The 21,392-nt window shown below is 38.6% G+C and overlaps 1 protein-coding gene across 1 annotated transcript; it reads left to right on the forward strand.

The window, feature by feature from the left end:
• The first annotated feature begins 3 nt into the window (after positions 1-3).
• Positions 4-11,642, forward strand: ENKUR (enkurin, TRPC channel interacting protein). Its single transcript, XM_008935002.1, has 5 exons — positions 4-80; positions 2,078-2,223; positions 5,640-5,866; positions 7,732-7,878; positions 11,469-11,642. Exons 1-5 carry the CDS (start codon positions 4-6, stop codon positions 11,640-11,642), a joined length of 771 nt encoding a protein of 256 aa, XP_008933250.1.
• Positions 11,643-21,392: the final 9,750 nt, after the last annotated feature.

Genomic DNA, 21,392 nt, shown 5'->3' on the forward strand with positions numbered 1-21,392 from the left:
AGGATGCCGGCGCCCTGTGCGCACGAGAGCATCTGCAACCTCCTGCCCCGCCTGGAGGAGAAGCCTGTCAAACCTCCCAGGTGCGTGCGTGTGACAGTCCCCCTTGCTGACACGGTGACCGGCTCTGGCAAGGCGGGAAACTGGTATCAAAGGAAAATCTCGGGTTTGTGTAGTAGGTGCTCCTCCTAATGAGTCACTAAGTAACATATGAGAGTTTGCAGCCTGCTCTGTGGGCTGGTGGTTCAGTTTGGTATCTTCAGTGCCGTGTTGTTCATTGACAAAGAATTTACAAAGCAGCCTTTCCACGCAGCAGAATTACATGGTATCTTTGAATTTGCACTTATAACAATTTTTCAGTAAGCAGCGGAAAAGTTGTGGGCTTTTAAAAACTTTTCCCAGTGCCACACCTCGATTCTTTTCATGTGTTAGGTGTGTCTTCTGACAGTGTTTCTTTTGCTTCTATTTCTCACCCCTTACCTTAAAAACATAAAAAAGGCCTTTTTCCACCCTAGTAGTAATTCCATGAGAATGGGGCTGGTCTTTTTTCGGTGGTGACCAGGAACAGGACGAGAGGCAAGAGGCACAAACTGGAAGAGAGAAAGTGCCACTCATACGTAAGGAGAAACTACTCTGAGGGTTCCAGAGCACTGGAACAGGCTGCCCAGAGAGGCTGTGCAGTCTCCTTCCCTGGAGACTTTCAAAACCCACGTGGATGCAGTCCTGTGCAACCTACTCTAGGTGAACTTGCCCTGGCAGGAGTCTTGGACTAGATCTCCAGAGGTCCCTTCCAACCCCTACCATTCTGTGAGTCTGTGATGATCCTCTTTCTGATTTGGGAGACCAAATCTCCAGGAGACAAAATAATTCCACATTTTTAATGAAGTCCTCTTATGTGTTCTAATGTTATGATCAAGTACAAATAGTGGACATTTGCAGCTCACATACAAAAGCTTTTACCAGTGTTGCTGTTATGATTTCCATTCACTGGGCCAGCATTACAATGTTTCTTTCATACTGTTTCAGTATTTCTCTAAAATAGGTTGCATATATGTAATCTTTTTTGTTCTTTGTTTTCCTTACCTGAAAACATGGTAAAGTTTTTTTCCATAAACACATATTTTTTCTGTGTAAAGCGAGTGCAACTGTTGATCAGGCATCCATCCATCATCCAGGCTCTTGCAACACTCTGTAACAGATGGTTCGACAAGAACACTGAGACAGTGATATGGTGGACAGCAATAACATAAACTGATGATCGATGACATTCTGTCCCACTGTCAACTATGTTTGACATGTTTGCTGAAGCATGAGGTTTTACATACCTCTAAAATATGCTTCATCTCATAAAATGAAGCAGTGAATGATCTCATTATCAATACAGATCTCTTCTTTTTTAAGCCAGCCGAGCTTTTCCTTAGATGTATTTGATTGCTATGTAAAGTCCTACATGGTACTGCAGCTGCAGTGTCAATGTATCTCAGCCATTTCAAAAGCCACATCTTTTTCATACTGCAGACTTTCAAATGTAGAAAATCTAGCCAAGTAGGTTCATGACTGCCATTTTCCTGTAGATGTACAACAGCTGCATATTTTGGATGCATTTTTGATCAAAATAAATAGCCATGTTAAGAAAAAAAAAAAAAACTTTCAAAATGGAGTTAGTTAAAAAGTAAAGACCAAAGTGTGTAATGCACAACCTCATAGAAGTAATGAACACATGCAAGACATAGTCAAAGCAGTTTATTTCCAAAATTTAGGTTTTCTTGAGTTTTAAAATGTATGTGTTCAGTATTTATATGAATAGTGCCTACAGGAACTACTTCCCAAATAGTACTGACCTTTGAGACACAAAAGGAAGAAGCAAAGCCAACTTCAGCGTAAGAAAAAACACTTGTCAGTGCAGTGCTGGGCTTGCCCTTAGGATGGAGTTTGTATGAGTGGTGGCCTTTATTTGAGAGAGATTACAAAATGAAATAGCTTAGGCTTTTGGTGTGAGCTACTGCAAAAATGTGTATTCTCTGTAGAAGTATTTAGAATAATTTTCTGACCTTTAACTTTTGTATGGCTATTTTCTAAGGTATGTATCCATATTTCGACCATCCGTGAAACGTGACGCTGAGGAAAATAAAGCTCACTGGAAAACTATGGGACCAGCAAAAGTTGCAGTGCCATCTCCAAAAAATTTTCTGCAGAAGCACTCAAAGGAACCCAAGCTACCAGCAAGTAAGTGTGGACATGAAATATCTGAAATGTACTGTATGGTCTTAATATTAAAATTGATCATATTAATGTGGAAAGTTGCAGTTATGGAGACTCTTACAAAAATGTTCCTTATTTATTGTGTAAAATACTGAAATGAGCAACAAAGATTATATATGTTATTAGAAAATACAATAAGTATTTACTGTCATGTGGTACAAAACCAGCTGTAATATAAAGAAAAATTATATCTCTTTTGGCTGCAGCTCTTCAGATGTTGAAGATGTGTTGATGATACGTTCTATTCTGCTGATATTTCAATTTCTAATTAGATTAGATTTCTACATCAGTTTTTTCTGCAACTGATCATTAATATTCAGTAATATTTATAGTAAATAAAATGAATAGGGGAATTAAAAGTGAGCTAATTGTTTTTAATGCTTGAATAGATATGGGGCAATTATGCATGTTTGTCTTGATGTTATAAGCACCATACAGCTTTTACTCTTCAGCACTCATTGTCATCTCTTAATCCTGTAGCATTAAACTGGCTGGCAGTGTTCAAAGCATAGAACCTTTTTTCAGAGCTGCATGTCACAGAAATAAGCAGTTTGGAATATTTTTGTTGCAAAGTGCATCTTATCTTTGGGCACAAACCATAGTTCTTGGTGTAAGGAGTTGATGGTTCTAATGTTCAGCCTCATGGCCGGTTCTGCAAGGGTGGAGTGACCTTAGTGCTGCTGGAGTTCCAAGTACATTGCTGTCAGAATTTGTAATTGAGTTATAATGTTTCAGCTTGAAATTTGTTTTAGCCTGGAAAAATAAGAGTTTAACATACAGTATAAAAATAAGCTGTCTAAGGTAACATCCAGCACGCAAAGTTGCGCTGCACATGCAGCAGGCTTTAGCGCTGAGAACAGAGGCTGGCCCAGCAGGCTCTGGAGGCTTAATGCCTCAGGCTGTATCCATTATTAGAACCTTCAGATGAGCTTTGGTCCCAGAGGTCCCATACACATCTTGGGTCGTTTTTTAATAAAGCCTTCACTTTTTCAGGAAATCTGAAGAGCATTCAGTGTACTGGAATGTAATAATTCATGACATCTGCACATGAGTGCTTCCAAGTTCAAAACCTTGTTAAATTACTACACTAGAATTTTAGATGGGCATAGGAAAGAAGGTTGATTTACCAATATTTTGGAGCAGTCCATAAAATCCCTTTTAAGTACTTTTATTATAAAATCAGTGTTGTCTACTTCAAATTTGCTGTGTATCAAGATGCAGCACTCCGACTCATCTTTCTCAGACAAGCAGCTCACAATATTTCTGATTCAACTTGTTGATTCATGCTTTCATAATAGCAATATATGCTTTGGTGTTTGCATTTGGAGTCAACATACCAAAGCCTCAAAATTACTATGACACATCATAGCTTCAATCTAGACTAATAATTTCATTGCCATCATTAGTTCTTAACATTAGTTCTTGAGAAAGAACTATATAATTAACTCAGAAAGTTCTTGTACCTTTGTTGGACGGACTGTCATACCTCAGAGAAGCTGCACTGCTTAATCACCTCTTTTAAAGCATGGCACTTTCATCACTTGGAATCTAACCAGTTATCTGTTGTCTAAATGGGAATATGTATCTGTGCCTCCTTAAAAAAGGGTTTGATCCACCTAGTTAAAAAACAGATTGCAAGGACAGAATGAAAAGATTGATTTTTTCCCTAATGTCTGTGATAGTGTAATTCTTTTAGAGCCTGATTAGTCACCACTTCCTTACAAAAGATGTGTCTCTTAACCTTCCACTGAATCTTCTTGTGTCACTGGACTCTGGCATTCATTTTAACCAAGTTCGATTGCTGGCTCCAGAAGTGGGGGATCCCAAAACAGCAAGTGAGAAGCAGTGTACTGCAGATAAGGGTGAGGCAGTGCTTCCTGGGAAGCTTCAGAGGTCACAATTCTGAAAAGACTTGCTAAGAGAAATGGAGATTTAAGTCTATGTGTCCTACAGTACTAAGTTATGGCAAGCTATCAGGTAGTAAAAACAAAACCCAGGAAAGCACTGGTGTGTGGGGTCAGGATCAGGAAACCAGCTGTTGTAGGAAGGAGCTCTGTCACTGTGACATTACACTTGCTTTCTGCCAAAGAAGAACATGAACTCAGACGACCTGAATCAAATCATTATCTCTGACGATGACTGTGAGTTAGAGTTATAGCTGCTGGCAAATATGGTGGGAAATGAGTTGCCTTTCATTACTCACCTAAAGTGAGACTACGTAGGAGACTACTGACTGTTGGTGCTTTGGAGAAAAGATTACACTAAAAAGGAAGAGTTTCTATATCCCTTGGAAAACGGGTTGTGAGAAATTGTTTACAAGTGTTGCAGAACAGCAAGAGCAGGGCTTTTCCCTAAAGGGAGGTCAGCCAGAAACTGAGGGAAACCACAATGGAGGCTGCGTCATGACCTCACCAACAGGGTACAGTCCCACCACACCCAAGAAAAGCAAGCAGAGTGGAGTAGTGTGGATACTGAAAGTCTGATCTGATTTCCACTGTTAGCTGCAGTCAGCAAGCTGCAGCTATTGCTTGTGGGAAAGTGTACTTTCTCACACACTGAGAGCTTGAGCTTTGAGAATAGAATGATAAACACCTGATAAACACACTGCATCTTGGCCTCGGTGAATGTTCGGGTTCAGGAACCAATGAATGTACCGTAAGAACTTAGTAGCCAATAAACCTTTAGCATGAATGTCAATAATCCAATGAATCTATAAAAGACGCTTACTGTAATAACGTTTGTGCTGTTCCTTCACCTTCTGACATTGGTGTCTATGTGTCGCCTGGACCACCTCTACGGCGACAGAGTGGTGATGGAAATGTGTCCTATCAATGGCCTAGTGAACATCAGGCAAGATGGGACAATGGGCTGGTTCCATCTGCTGATTCCACATAGCTCTTCAGAAAAGGACTAGAGGCAGGCATGGCTGAAAGTGCTCAGCCAGGCACTGACAGCACAGGGCAGAGCTGAAATGGGGTTCTTGACCTCAAGGGTGTGGGGTTGATGTGTCAGGTGAAACTGGGCAGGGCCATTACTGCCTAAGGGCCCTGACAAAGACCAGCTCTAGTAAAAGTAGTTTTAATTACCTCTGAAAACAGTCCTGTACTACTGCAGTTAAGAGGAAATGTGTGGTGTATTATAAGGAAAATCCGTGTAAAACAACATAGTATTTCCTAGGTTATGAAAATTCTGTTATGCCAAAGAAGCATGTTCATTTTTGGCATAGTACATTGCTATTCAGTTCTTTCATTGTAGATACAGTTGGTTTCTATTCTTATGTAATTTTGTACATAATTTTTCCCTTTTGAAAGATATAATAACTTAAAATGGCAAAGCTCTTCATGGTTATTGCTGAGAATGTTTACATGCTCAATTCACAGGAAAAAAAGAACAGGATAGTAAGAAACTGCCTGCACTATCAGTGCCACGGAGGACAGATCACCCAGTTATGGGAATTCAGAGTAAAAAGAATTTTATAAATACCAATGCAGTTGCTGCTATCACAGGATTGCCTAAAAAGCCTCAACCTATTTGTGTTGATAGAAGACAGGGAGATAAATATCTGCTTGAAACTTCAGGACTTGTTCCAAAATATATTAAAAAAAAGGTAAGTTTTTTTAATAAGGTAGGTTTTTTTATAGTGGAAATTGTAGCAGTAATGCCTGGTTTAGGTTCTCTGTTGCATTCTCCTATGAAATGTTTGATTCTTTTTGATATGTTTAGATACCATTGCTGTTTGTGGTAGACCTTTGAAATTCATCAAGGAGAAATCACTGGCACTAAAGCTGTGCCTTGCCTTTGCTCTGTATTCCCTTGCTTGTGCTGTCAGAAATAAATTGGCAGAATGGAGCTGCTAAAGCAATAGCATGTGTGTTGCATTGGGAACCCAGGGAGTATCTCATCAGGAGACAAATGGAGTTCTGTGATGAATGGATGCTGGCTGTTTAGGGAAGACAAGAGGGGAAGAACAGGAGGCATTGCCCTTTGGGTGAAGTAGCTGTTCAAATACACAGAGCTCTTCTATGGTATTGGCAACAGGCTGCTTGAGCCTGTGGGTCAGGACCAGAGGAAAGGGCAGTAAGTGTCAAGCGTGTGTTTGCTACGCACCATGCAATCAGGTGAGGAACTGGGTGGAGTCTCTTTAAACGACCTGAGGAAACCAATCAGATCACAGTGCAGCGTCTTACGGAAGAACTGACCCTCCTCGATATCTGCCGAGAGGACGACACAGTGAGATGAAAGCAATTCCAAAAGGATCCTGGAGTGTGTCAGCAACAGCTTCTTAACACAGATGGTGGATGAGCCAACAGTGGTCATGTTCTGGTTCTGGTACTTACAAATGAGAAATAACTGGTCAGAGGTGTGATTATCAATAGTAGTCTTGGCTGCACAGGCCACTAAGTAGTTCAATATATCCCTTCTCCTCAGGGAGGCAGGTAGTAGTGTACAGGCCCTGTACTCCAGGAGAGCAAACACCAACTTATTCAGGGAACTAGTACGTAGGAGCCTGTGGGAGACAGCTCTGGAAAGCAAAGGAGCTTGAGAGCGCTGGCATGTCTTTAAGGACAACCTCCTTCAAGCACCAGAACAGTCCATTTCATCCCACTGCTTAGGAAAACATGATGTATTGTGAGTCTGGCTTATCCGACCAGGTAACTCGTGACAGAGCATTATGCAAAAAGAGAAAAGACATATGACATAACCATGAGAGAGAAGATGCAAAAAAGTCTTTGCAGTATGTTTTCATGGCTAAACACAGATATAATCAATGCTGGTCATAGTGCTACCCAACACTTAAAAAATCTGTGAATCATTTAGCATTTTGTAGAAAGAAGATAGACTCGGATACCTTCTGGCAGAGCTCACTATGCCTTATTTTACAAAGGATAAGGCAAAATAGATGCATTCCCCCAAGTACATCCGGGATATTCAGATATGTATTTTTCCTCCCAGAAACACAATTCTACCACTTCCACTATGGGATGGTTTATCATTTCTAACTAGTGCAGTTGTCTTGTGTATGTTAACACTATTCACTCTTTTCTGTGGCACACAGTGTTCAGCAAAAATCAGGATACAGGAAGATTTTTTCTAAGAAAGCATCTAAGGAATGTGTTTCAGAACATTGAATCTGACACCACATAAAGATGTAAAATAGCTTGCTGTCATTAACAGCTTTCAAACTCCTCAATCAACCATCCGTTCTTATAAACACATGTTTTGGTTTCTGGATTCTGTTGTCTTCCAAGGTTGCAAAATGAAATTGAAGAGAGTTGTTTATATGTTTTGCTTGGGCTACAAAGACAATCAAGTTTGATATGTGTAAAAGCACGGTGATTAAAGATTTTATTGTTTGGTGGCACAACGTTGCATTTCAAGCTGTCTTTGAAAATGTAATATACTATAGATGACAGTTATGTCTTTGTTTCCTTCTTAAAAGCATGCATAAAAACTTGTTCCTTACCCTTGTAGGATTATGGTGTTACACCAAAATATGTAATACGGAGAAATGAAGAAATGAAGAATGCTCAGAAAGAGTATGAGGCCAGTGTCTTGGAGCATTTCAAGAAAAAAGCCATGAAACAGCTGTCTGATGAAGAAAGGAGAAGCCTTCTGCAGGTGCATATTTTGATTTAGTGTTGATAACGTACAAAAGATTAAGTAAGGTAACGTAAGTCCATATATATTTTTTAAGCAAGGCAAATGAGCTGGTTACTTTTTCACTAGATGGAGCTGTAGAACAGTTGTAGACTGAACTGAAGAGAACTGATCTTGTTACAGTTTTAGTTCAGTTTTACCAGTATTTAAATTCTGTAAGATTCCTATCCCCCTTAATTACTTGGAATTCCAGTGAAACTTCAAAGGAATGCAGAAAATCACCTATTTGGACTTAGTAACAGTTCTGAGACTCTGCTTGTGAATCATGGAAAGATACAAATTTACACATAGCTTTTTAATTTTTTTTCCTCTGATGCTTAACATTGGCACTGTTATAGACAGTTTCTATCTTCACATTGTGACCTCACTGACTCAAGCATAAGATCATGCTTTAAAATGTGGCAAAACCAGAAAACAGAATTAAATTGCAATATATTCCTAGAACTAACTGGAAAATTTTTATTTTGTCAAGCTGTTTTGGATACTGTCTTTCATACAGTTTTTATTGCACACTAATTTCTAAAGAGAAATAATACCATAAAAGAAATAGAGCAGAAAAGAGAAATTTAAAAAGTATATCCTGTCCTTGAACTGAATTTCTTATGACCACATTTTAGCCAAATTTCCTATGAAAATGAGGCTTACATTACTGTGGTATCTATTTATCAGTCTGTCCCTTAATAAATTGATCTTAGCAGCCATCTGAAACAAATTAGCAGATGGATGGACAGTTCCAAGATGATTAATTCCCACAAAAAAAACCAGGAGACTATCCAGAGAGAAAACACAGTGTCTAACTCACTTGCAAAGATTAACTGGTTAATCAGTAAGATCCAAAATAGCCAGCACAGTGGTGTCTCTTGCTTATGCAGCAGGCAGAGGAAGCTAGGAAGGCGTATGAGAGAGAGGCAGGGTATTGCATTGACAGCAATATAAAGAACATAAGAGCAAGGGTGAAGATTTAGTTTTTTTTATGGTGGGAAAGGCATGGGACAAGTTGATAGTCCAGCAAATTAACTATGCAGCAAAAATATACATGCAGAAACGCACGTGAGTTCAGCTGCTCACAGTTCTGCATTTTGTTTGATTGAAATTATGTTCTATATTTTTAAAATGGAAGACTGCACTGAATTTTTTTTTTAGACTGTTATTATTAATTCAGTATTTTCTTATAAAATTTTCAAAAAAGTTTGCTCTTTCATGGGCCAGATTACTTATACAATTATATTGTCAGGAGAAATCTGCGTCCCCAGGGTATGTGGCATTCAACCCAGTGCTCAACTGTAGACATATGGGAATTCCTGTCTTTTTAAATAATTGACATTGCTAGAGAACACATGTGCACTATGTGATTTGAAAGAATACGTGGCAATAGATGTCTGAGGACAAAATCAAACCTCATGAACTTACGAAAATAAAGGGTAATAATTTGTGCCAATATTTTTTGAACTCTCCATTATGCTTACTTTGGTTGGGAACTTAAGCGAATAAAAGAGAATGTTGAAAAATGCAATACATACTTCTCTGTGATCCAGGATGTATTAGAATTCCTTATGCAGAGTTTGATGTTCAGTTGTATCTAGCCCACAGCAACAGCAGGCAGCATGTTACATTGTGGTCAGGGGACTGTGAAGGAGATTTTACGAAGGGAGCACTGATCTGCTTTTGATCTCTCCACGCTATAGGAATAAATTGTAATGATGCATGCTCTAAAGTGTTTTAAAATCCACTCTCTTCAATGATTTTCAAAGTAGTTTGTACTCATATCCACAAAGAATTATTTAGAAGAAGCTATGAATTACTTTTCTATGGAAGTTTTAGAATTACGGTATTTATTTTCATATTACATATGAATATGTATTTGTAAACTATACCTGACTCCTGGTAGCCTAGGAGCTTTATTTAAGTACTTTATAGCCTTGGATTGCAAAGACAAGTAGTACTACAGGTCAGTAAATAGTCATGTTGCTTTAAGTTTCACAGCTGAGGTAGGGGGTTTAAATTTATGTAGGTATTTGTATATGGTGATTGTTGGAATAACCTTTATGGACGACATTTAAATGCCCAATATGAATATGCAAAAAGCACAAATTGTTATGCAATAAATACACTGCTTTGAATCAGTGAAATATTAGTTCATATTAAAAAGTATGTTTTTCTTAGTATTGGCAGGGAGAGAATTTTTTTTCTATTAAATCAATTCATACAGTGGACAAAATCAGACAAGTTTTTAAGCACAAGAGTCCTTGAGTTCTGCAATCAAGGTTCTAAGCTAAATATATATTAAGAATAATTTCTCTATGTTTAACTTCAGCATATTGATCAATTATCCAATCTGGGACAAAAAGTGCCTAATGATAGTACGGAAGGACATGAAGTTGGAAGTCACACTGTGCCATAAGATCAGTGTGTCAGCTGAATCCTGTTCTCGTTACAGAGGAGAGTTGAAAACTTTAGTTCCCAAGAGACTAACTGAGTTCTTAATTTTTGATGATAGTTTGTGATACTGTTCACTTTATCTAGTAAGGTAATTATTTGCACAGAAGCATTCAAGAGAGGTAGCAGTTACTGAAATTATTGTTGATAGGGTCAGCAGGTTTTTTAGTCCGAGTGGTAAATATGTTGCTTATAGATGTTATTGTAAATGTAGATTTAATTCTTTTCAAAGTTGTTCATAGATGTTAAAATATTGTGGGATCACTTTGATGTCCATGGTATAAGCAAAGTCTCAGTTACAGAAAATGAAGCTGGTGGTGAGATAAACTGAAACTGCCACTGAATTTTGGCTAGAGTTGCACATATTGATACCCTTGTGATTGCTTAAGGTAGGTAACACCACTGTGTGTGACATGGTGGCACCTGTGGTAACCAAGTTGCTGTTTATGGGAGACTGGTTTCTGTAGTGCAGTTTGTAAGATAATTCCTGTAGCATTTTGGAGAAGAGAAAGCATTTGAGTGATACGAGTTTTGAGTCAGCTTTTATGATGGACTACAATGGAGCAGTCAAGATTGCCTACCTGTAGGTCACTGAAAGTACAGAAAGTCTCTTATATGGAGTAAGGGTCACTCTTAATTTACCTTGTGTGGTGTTTCTCAAAGATGGTGAGGATTGGAAATGAAGTGTGCAGGTTTCCTTGAGTTCCAGTTAGGCTACAGAGTTGACTGTTAGTCACATTGACACACTTTTTTTTCAGTTTAGCCATTTTGTAGCTCATCCTTCATTGGCTAGTTTAATTATTGTTTTGTTACCTCATAAGACTGTAATATTTTCTCTCCAAGCACAGAAGTTTTTAAAAGACCATTCCTTATAATGCATCAGAATGAGTCAAAATATTTTTTGTTGCAACTACTTTGACTTTGAAGGATTTCATTAATTTAGTTCAATTAAGATGATGAAACATTGTCTGTATGTTTATTATTTTAACACTGCAGTGACACTTAGAAAATGCAATATTAGCAAAACCCCCTAAGTTGTTAATTTGCATATTATTCTTAATTAAATAAGTTTTTCTCATATATTTCATTTTCATATTCCTTTTCAATGGCACTAGGGGCTGAAAAAGAACTGGGAGGAACTGTATCGTGAATTCCAAGGTCTTCCAGTAGCAATAGACACCATACCCAAGAAGCTCTATAAAGAAAAGCTCGAAACACAGATGAAACAACTGGAGCATGACATAGGAGTAATTGAGAAGCACAAAGTTATCTACATTGCAAATGAGTAAGGGCTGTTTTTCAGATATTGCCTCTTTCCTCCTTTCCTTTTTCTCTATCCCTTTATCTCCAAGAAGTGTCCCCTTAAATTCTCAGAAGAAATCGACACCACCAACTACTCAGAAGGAAGGTCAACTCATAGAAGTATGTAGCTTCTTAGAAAAATTGTTACATCTAGCTCCCACCTGTATAATCCACAAAACATTTTGAAATAAAATTCCTGATTAAACTTCAAGTATAAAAATGTGAATTGAATCTATTATTCTTTGTAATTTTTATTAACTACTAAGATTTCTATAAACATCATACAGAAAGCATAAGAAATACTGTTTTATGTGTTTGGAGCACTTCTTTCCTTGCATAGCCAAAACAAAGTGAAATAATTGGGTGCTGAAGACAGCTTGGTCAATATAACTTCAGGACTAGTTATTAACGAGCTGTTGTGCTTTAAAAACACAAGTGATTGTATTTCTAAACAGCTTGGCTTTTGCATAACATTTTGTGTACTTTGTTACCAAAAGAAATGTTTATAGTGAAAGATGGAATTAAGCTTGAATTAAGCTTTTTTCAGTGTTGACCTGTGATAGGACAAGGGGTAATGGGTGCAAATTGGAGCATAGGAGGTTCAAGGTGAATATCAGGAAAAATTTTTTCACTGTGAGGGTGACAGAGCACTGGAACAGGCTGCCCAGAGAGGTTGTGGAGTCTCCTTCACTGGAGTCATTCAAAACCCGCCTGGACGCCTTCCTGTGTGATGTACTCTAGGTGGTCCTGCTCTGGCAGGGGGGTTGGACTAGATGATCTTTCGAGGTCCCTTCCAACCCCTATGATTCTATGATTCTATGAAAGCCCATAATAATATAGACTTTGCACAATACAGATACCACATGTAGTTTGCTGCTATGTGTTTCTGTATAACTAATTCTGTATTACTGTAGTAAATCTGCAACAGAAGTGGGAAAATGTGGTTTGATTGCTATTATGTATGTAATGTTAGAATAAAAACAATATACTGGCATCTGAGTCAAGACCTAGGCATAAATTATATCAGCACACTATACTGCAATTATTTGCATAGAAAGAAAACTGTTTTTTTTATTTTCCTACTGCTTAACATTTGATTCAGAACACAGCTTCTTCTGTATGGTATCAGGCATTACCACCAGCTGCTGTTGTGACATCATAGTATCTGACATCAGCAGAGGATGAAGTAAAAAGTTCCAAATGAACTATTAAAAGCCAAATTTTCATGTACATGAAGTTCCTTGGGAATGACTTTGAAGACTTCACAGTGATTCTAGGCTGTATTTCTTGTGCACCTTAAACTTGTCTGTGTCATGCACTAGGAAAGCGTGGGTGAGCAAAAATTCTTTGTAATTTAATGTTAAGCAGTCATGTTTATTTTTGAAAGACAAAAGCTGGAAGAAAGCTGCGGTTTTGTAAAATATTAATTTAATTTACTGTTTACTCAAAATAATGACTTATACTGTATGTCTTAACAAAACCACACCAATTATAGCACTTAATAACATCACGCTATCTCCTAGCTATGTACAAGATGCCTTTTTCAAGAAATGAAATTTAATCAAACATGACCGTTTCTTGTGGCTTAAAATAAAAACCTGGATTTAACTCCAAACCAGCGTGCATTCCCACTGCCTCTCTCTCAGCTTCTAGTTACTTGTAGGCCCTTAGGCTGAGTTAGGTTGAGGATCTGCATTTGGTTCTTCCATTTATTAGCAGTGCTAACTTTATGAAAATGAAAAATAGGTGCTAGCCTATCCCAAAATTTGAGACAAGCAACTAGGCCACCAGTCTTCACCAGTCTTCACCAGTCATTGGCTGGTCATTCACCGGTACTGACAGTATCGACATTTGTCATCCACCAGTAATAATGGCTGCTTTTTAGAATTGTCTGAAGGATATTAGTATATTATTGGGAAATTAGGAAATTAATGGGGAGTGATGCAAAAAGTATTCCTGCCTAACAGGGGAGAGAGAGACTAAAGCCAGAGCACTTCTGTAGCTGAGTGGGCTGTCACTAGGGTCTTTCAACAGTACTGTGGGTTTTTGTTTCATAAACGTCATACAGTGCTTTGCAGGTAGCTCTGCTGCCACACAGGTTGTTCCCCTCTTGATACATGTGAACGGCTTCTGTCACCCTGCAAGGAGGGAGGTTATAACTCCTTCCATCTATTTTCATGTGTATTCCATGTGACCTACCAACACTTTTGATTATGAAAAAAATAGAATGAAAACCATTGGAAATACACAGAGGACAACATTCTTACCCTTTAACTCTCTCTGGGAAGTTTAACAAAATAAATTTACAGAATCCAAAGAGTGTAATTCTGTATTTATATGTTCATGAAATGTCAGTAATTGAAGGTGTAATGTTAATGAATCAACTAAAATGTACCCTTAGTACAATTAAAGCAAAAAGGTGAGTAAAGTCTATTGTCGTTATAGCTGTTCCTTCACAAAATGTACTAAATATTAATAGAAACAAGTCTGTCCACAGACTAAAAAGTAGCATTGCCAGTTGAAATGTTCTCTAAATTCACTAGTCAATTACTGGCAATCAATGAACTGATGAGAAAGAAAACCATCAAAATGCTTCTAGTACTTCATAATAATCAACCTGTTGTTTTTAAATGGTCCATACTAAACTGACCAACGATCCCAAAAGCCATGCCAAGCTGGGTATGAGTGCTCTGTTGGGCAGCAGGAGCTGTGTTGCCACAAACCGAAAATATTTCATGTTGGAAGTTATGCATGACAAAAGTGTGTATCTATTTTTTAAAAATAGCAACATGAAATTATGATAAATATCTCACTGTCTGTTCTTCAGAATGAAACTATTTATATCCAGGAAGGAAGGGATCAGATGTGGCATTGTCACAAATACAGGGAGTTCCTGATTGTATGGCTCCGATAGAGCTGCCTTGAGCCAGCTTCAGATCTGACAGGAGCATCTGGGCTCCATGTGGCTGGTCTCAAAGCACAGTGGTTTCTCAGGCTCTGCATGCATTCCTAGGGACTAAGTCTGGGACACGTCCTCCACCAGGTCATCCTTGCAGAGGGGAAACCTCATTACCTGTATGGAACAGTAAGGGCAAAATGCTGTGGAGAAATAACACAGGAGAAATTCATTTTCCTTAGTCTCAGTGGGTTTTACTGTAGGAGAGCATGTGCTGGCCCACTGTACATTTCTGTGAAAAACCAGCATCACAAACTGCTGCTGTGATTGCTCTGCCAGACAGCTAAAATCTAGGCCTTTCACTGGCATACATTTTAAGGAAAACAATTTACCTAACAATTCCTGCCCAAACGAAGGCAGACATCTTTCAGATAAGAAAATTTCACATATATGGAGATTAGTGGGAGCCCTTGATAAATGCTAGTCCTAGTCAACACTTTCATCCTCAACTTTATGTTGCTTATAATATTAATAATGTAATTACAGGAGAGACAGGTAACAAAGCCTATTATTAAGGTTGCCTGACATCTCCCATAGTGAAGGAAGCCAGCTGCTGAGCCCTGCAGCTGATGGGGATCGTCCACCACAGTGACTAGAGGTTGTTTTGAGCCTGGCCAAGTGAAGGAAGACTGGCCACTTCTCCCCGTGAGTGTACATCCAAGGCAGCGATGTCTACTTAACTGATGAATGTCCACATTGTATTTATTTTTTTTTCATTCTCTCTCCCGTCTTGCTCCAGCTCCTTTTTGTTATCTAATGTTATGTAAATAAAATGTGCGTAAATCCGGGGTTTTCATCCTCCAGGCTAAGCAGTGGCATTATGGCAGCAATCCAAGGTGAGATGAGTTTCTTGTTTGTGTCTGATTTTTTTTTTTCTTTACTGTTTAAAGGTTGTTGAAATAAATGTGGCTTCTATTTCACCGAGTTATAAAAAACATAATTTTTTTTCCTAGACTGTACCTTCAACAAATGGTTGTAGATGAGCAGGTATAGCCAAATAATAGACTATGTTCATGTCAGCTGGTCTTGTTGATGCTGCAATTAGGGTGAACTTCTGCTCAGTCACACCAGCCTGTGTTGCTAATTCATTATTCCATGCCTGCCTCCATATTTAACTCCACAGCATGGAGAAATTCATGCAAGCATGCAAACACCTGAATAGCCTTGTCTTCAAATCCTTCCTCAAATGTTCTTTGTGATGGTGCCCATCAAAAACTCAACAACAGCTGAGCTGCTGGTGAGCTGAGATTAGGGTTTATCTCTCTGACCTGTGCAGTTTCCTTGAAGTGCCCTGGCACTGTAAGTGGTTGTTTCTTGTTTTAGGCCTAGACTGTAAGTTATCTGTTGTGTGGATTGTCTTTTTCTCTCTTTACTTAGTGTCTGACACAATAAAATTTTTGTCTGTGAGCAGAGCTCCTATGTGCTTATAATAATAATAATAAATATGATCATCTGGGGATGAATTAAGGCCATTCAATAAAGGGAACGGATTCAAGTTGTTTACAAAAAGGATCTGTTTTCCAAGAACCCTCATTTCTTTTGTTTCAGCAACTGGAAAGTAGGAGTTGAAGAAAGAGAAATGAGATTTAAAGCACTTAACTTATTCCCTGGAGTAATATGATTTATTCATGTCTTTGTCAGAGAATGTTTTTGAAATGCAATGGTGAATGACTTATACCTGGCTTTTTCACTGGTAGCCATTAATACTGCATTTCTCATTTGGGGGGTTCTTGACTTCTGCAGTTGAGCCCATATGTTTTAATACAGGGTATTTGTGCCTGAAGTTGGAAGCTCTCCTTTGAACCTAGACAGTGCTATACAGTAGTTGAAAACCATTGTCTTCAACTGGTCACTCAAAATTAATGAAACTGATGTTTAAGTTCCTCTTACTAGGTGAGAGCCCCCATATGGAAAATTCAGGTGACTCAATCCTCTGATTCCTAGAGCTGGTGTTAAGATAGACAAGTACATCTAGAACTGTTTCCATATTGCTTCAAGGATTGTGTTAAAGCTGAGGAAGCAAAGTAGTAGTTCTCTCATCGAGGAAATAATTCAGTAGTGTTCAACATGTGGCTCCAAGCACTGCACAATGACTAAACAACAAAACAACCACATTTTGCTGTTTGCTCTGGAGGAATAGTCTGTGTATTACAGAAAAAATAAAATGAGCAAATGGTCTAAATCCAGCATTCCAGCACCTTAGGGAGCAGGTCACTCTGTGCAGCAACAGAGCATAGGGGTTGGCCAGACATGAATACTGAGCATGCCTACGCTACAGGAGAACTTGCTGGACCAGAATCTGCTTTTCAATACACTTTTGTTACTCCACTGTTTATTCTGGGCAAGCTGTGAAGTATACAAAATTACATCAAAGACCACTGAACTATTTTGGAAAAAAAAAAGTCTTTAAACTCTTATCCTTTTACTTGTCTGAAACTGAATTTTGTTTTGCAGATTTACCCAAATATTCATGACATTGGGTGTGACCCACTATATATTTACAATTTCCTGACTAGTCTTCATGGCTATGCATGATGAATTTCTCATAGGATATGATGTGAGCAGCATTTCTTCAAAAGAATGCTTTATCCTTCCAACGTCAATACTTCTCAATAGGTGGTTCGGGCAAATATTTGAATAATATTATGAGAGAAATAAAGTTTATTCTAGTATTAAAGGATAAGAGGAAATTTTTGTTTGCATGTATTTCAGCTATAAAGAACGCTGTATTAGTAACATGAACTTGAAAAGCAGGAAGGGTATCTTCAGGAGCCAGGAAATTGCAAAGTGAAGCTCTCGCAGCTCTAGTGTGGCACAGTGAGATTAATAACAAACAAAAATGTATTTTTGTATTAAAGATGTTTATCATGGACCAAATAAGTCAAAGCCCAGAATTCTGTCAAGCAGTGCCCAACACTGCCTTAAACGTCATAAAAAATTTAAAAAGAAGACCAACAGCCTGAATGGCAGCTTTTAGCCATTTTCTTGATATTGAAGTTACTGTAGTTGATTTTCAAAACCTAATCTAATCTCATCTCATCAACTCAGTAGAGATGATAGGTAAATGCCTTGTGGACCTCAGATGCTGCAATTGTTTAAAGCTGAACTTCCAGTTCCTCAAGATGCCAGTTCTGCTGAAATGGAAGGTGGACAGAAGCTAGATTCCAGTTTGCAGTGCCACTCCATCACATGCTGTAGCACAGTACTCACAAAGGGTTAGGATAGCATCTATACTACTGCACATTGTAGGATGCTACCTTCTCCTGCTTCCTGGGACAGCTTTTCCTGGGGTCCACCTAGGTTCTTGAGTGTAGGGCAATGGTTTGAAATAACTGCTTCATCTTCTCCCAGATGTCTGTAACGCTGTCTGGCAAATGTGTTCTGCTGCACTCAGGGTCTTCAGCAGCCACCCTACGAGCTGGGTAACTGCCTCAGGTAATACAAAAGAACTCAAAATTCTGGAATATATCAAAACTGGATATGAAAGCAATTTAGACTTGCTTTCAACATGCCCTAAAGTATTGTATATGCTAGACTTTTGGTTTTAATATTCTCTTCAGTGACCATTTTACCCCAAAATGTCTTTCTCTACAACAGCTGGGGAGGGGGTGCTTACCTTGTAACCACAAAGAGACGCAGGTTGCTGCTTGATAAGATTGTTTACTCTTCTGCTGTTCACATAAAAGTTGCAGCAACAGGCAGAAGCAGAATAAGAGCTCTTACTTCAACCCCTAATTAGTGAGCTTCTACCTAGGTAAAACATACTTCTTGAAATGTTCTGCATTTTCATGCATTTCTTGTCCATTTTTGGTGCTTACGTATTAAATTGAGCTGTCAAATGTTTGCTATAACTTCTTGGGAGGGGAGTACATAATAGAGTTGCAAAGGCTAACAGGTAATTCCATGGCAATGTTTGTCTTCCTTTGACTACTTTCTTGAGACATCCCTTCCCCTGACCTTCTATTTTCAACATTGTTTTACATCAGAGCTGTGAAAGGGTGGATACAACATGTCCTGCTTTCGTCAGTAACAGGGTAAGAGAGGAAGAGATGTGTAACTGAAATTATAAAGTTCATTCTGCAAAGGCCCAAGATATAAAGACATTCACAAATTATTTGCATACAAGTCTTCACTCTGCTTTGTTTCTCTGTGTGTCACTTCTTCCAACTGCTCCTTTATGTCTTTTGGCTATGTGTCCAGACCTACTTAGACCTACTTGTTAGTATGATCTACCCTATTTCCTTTGTTCTTTCCCCCTTTGATCATTTCCCATGGTTGTATATCTAAAACTGTTTATTCTTTTACCCTATTTTTAGTTTATAAACAAACAGCTAAACAAAGATAATGGGAACATTCTTCAGAATGCTTAGAGTCTTTTTTTTTTTTCACAGTTAAGGCCCTAATATCATGGTTTAAATAATCATATTTTGGCCCTAATTAAAAATGGTTTTGAAAATCTACGGTAAATTCTTTCCTACACCAGTTCATACTATTAAAAAAAATATATAAACATCCAGTAAGTACATACACCTCCATCATACAGGCCTTAGCAGCTTCATTTCCACCACACAAAGAACCTCATTAATTGTGGTTTTTATCATCCTGTGGTTTTACAGAACCATGGATTTGTCTTACCTGCAACAACACTAAAAGAGGGTAGCGCACTTTGCGCCAACTAAAAAATCCTACACTGAGAACAACTTTGTGGACTGGACCAGTGGCTGCTGATGGAAGGACTATTCTCCAAATTGTACCCCAGCTAAATTTATCTAGTTTTTCATTTCCATACTCCTATTATGCAAGACATGACACTTCATTACACTTCTCAAGTGAGTCCTGTAAAATTATTTGAACCAAAGAATGTCAAAAGGAAGACTTGACAGAATGCAGTTGTCCAACTTCACAGGAAGAACAAACATTTCCTGCTTAAGTTTTCCAACACAATGCCAGAGGAATTTATTTTTTAGTATCTTCTTCATGTTAATCTTTTTCAAATTATTAAGCTTCTGTCTGTGGTGTAGTTACAGTCTCTTGTGTTACAGTGGTTAAAAAAGAATGTGGTTAAAAAAGAAAATTGTAATAGTAACAACTAGTCTGAAAGTTAGAAGCCAATACTCATACAGCAGTAGCAAAATTAATCAGAGTTTCCAGATTAATCCTAGTATCTTCAGAACTATAGAGACCAATTCTGTGGTGTTTATGCAGCAGCAGCTTTATCTGTAACATGGTGGTAACTGAATCATCGCAGTAGCTTTAGAGCTGATGTGAGCTTTAGAAGGGGTTCTTGCCCACCTCCAAGCAAGAAGAATCTTCAAATCTTGAACAGTGGTTATAGGTACAAATCAGCAGCATTTAATCCCAAAGTTTATATGAAATATCAGACTTTCTGTCTCAATAGTTGTATGAAATGTTGACATGCAATTGAAATGCAAAAGTATTTAGGAATTTTGCCTGTTATGAAAATCTATATATTTTATAAAATTACTTTTATTCACTCTATGTAGGTTTTACAAGTCTGTATGTATAAGAGTAGATTCTTAATCCACCAAAAAACAAACAGATCTGTCTTCGTATAAGAAACAAAGCATTTATGGCAAGACAATTTTCAGCTCATTAAGTGCTTAGCCAGACTTTAATTAGTGATTCATTTATAGAAGCCTTCTAAACACCAGATTCCTAAACTATTAACTGTCCTATCAGTTCTCATGTAAGTGCACTAACAGGATGCACCTAAAAACCAGCCCGCACTGGGCATCAAACTCCTGGTGTAGACACACCCATACTGTTCTCTGGATTCCTCTGTTACGACTTGTGACCTATAAGTCTCAATGACTACATTCTAGAAAAGCAGTGTACCAAACTAAAATGTCTTCTTCTTGGTCAGTAAGAGCTGTTCAGGTATCACTAAGCATATTTCATTATGCCCAGGCCTCCCCCAAAAGCAATGCTTTCTTCCTTTAATAAATTCTGGTATAGGAATGGCAGAATTCTACCAGTCATATGTAAATTTAATGGATGAATACCAGAAATTATAACTAACTTTCACTTCTAAGAAAGTGAAAAGTTGTAATTTTACTTACACAGTGGACACAGTGGGCTGAGTGGCTTTTAGCATTTTCCCCAAAAGGTAGGATACAAAAAGGATAGAGCAAGTCCCAATTTTAACTTCTTACATGGGAATGTGAAGGTAGATAATGATCAGAGTAACCTGAGAAGATAAATAAGCTCATTCTCATCTGAGGGGCTGTGAAAGCGAAATATTAATAGCAACTTGAACAGCATTGGAAGGGTGGTGACAGAAGGCTTTCTGCTGGACAGACAGCCTGAGCAACGTGGTGGTATGCGGAAGGCATGGGGAACACATAGCTTGCTCCAGCGAGCACACAATGGTGGGGAAGAAGGAGCACTGGTTCAGAAGTCAGCAAGGATGGAAAGCAAGATTAACGAGCAGTTTGCTTTCTGCCATTCCTTTTGCTCCCTAGAGTATAAGCAAAAACCTGCTTAAACCACGCCAGCTTAATCTTACCACCCAATTTAATTCAGCCCAGGCCTCTTACCTAGCCCTGTCCAAACCTCCACAGCATCCTGCACCGCCGGGGCCGCTACTAGTCCTGGCGGTAGCCACGCCCGTAGCTGCTTCCATCTCGTACAGCCCCTCTCGGCCAAGGCCAACAGACTGCGCAGCGCTGCCGGACACCTACCCCACGCACAGGCCACGTCCAGCTCGGCGGGCACAGCGCAGGGAGGCGGGAGCACCGGCCCCAGGTACGGGACTCCATCC

Source organism: Merops nubicus, unplaced genomic scaffold (genome assembly GCF_000691845.1).
Source record: "Merops nubicus isolate BGI_N331 unplaced genomic scaffold, ASM69184v1 scaffold22142, whole genome shotgun sequence".
Classification (NCBI taxonomy): Eukaryota; Metazoa; Chordata; class Aves; order Coraciiformes; family Meropidae; genus Merops; species Merops nubicus.

Bases quoted from the DNA above. Each gene is read 5' to 3' on its own strand.
- ENKUR (XM_008935002.1), top strand. From the start codon at position 4: ATGCCGGCGCCCTGTGCGCACGAGAGCATCTGCAACCTCCTGCCCCGC. The intron at 2,224-5,639 runs GTAAGTGTGGAC...CTCAATTCACAG, and splicing joins GGAACCCAAGCTACCAGCAA to GAAAAAAAGAACAGGATAGT. The intron at 5,867-7,731 runs GTAAGTTTTTTT...TTACCCTTGTAG, and splicing joins CAAAATATATTAAAAAAAAG to GATTATGGTGTTACACCAAA.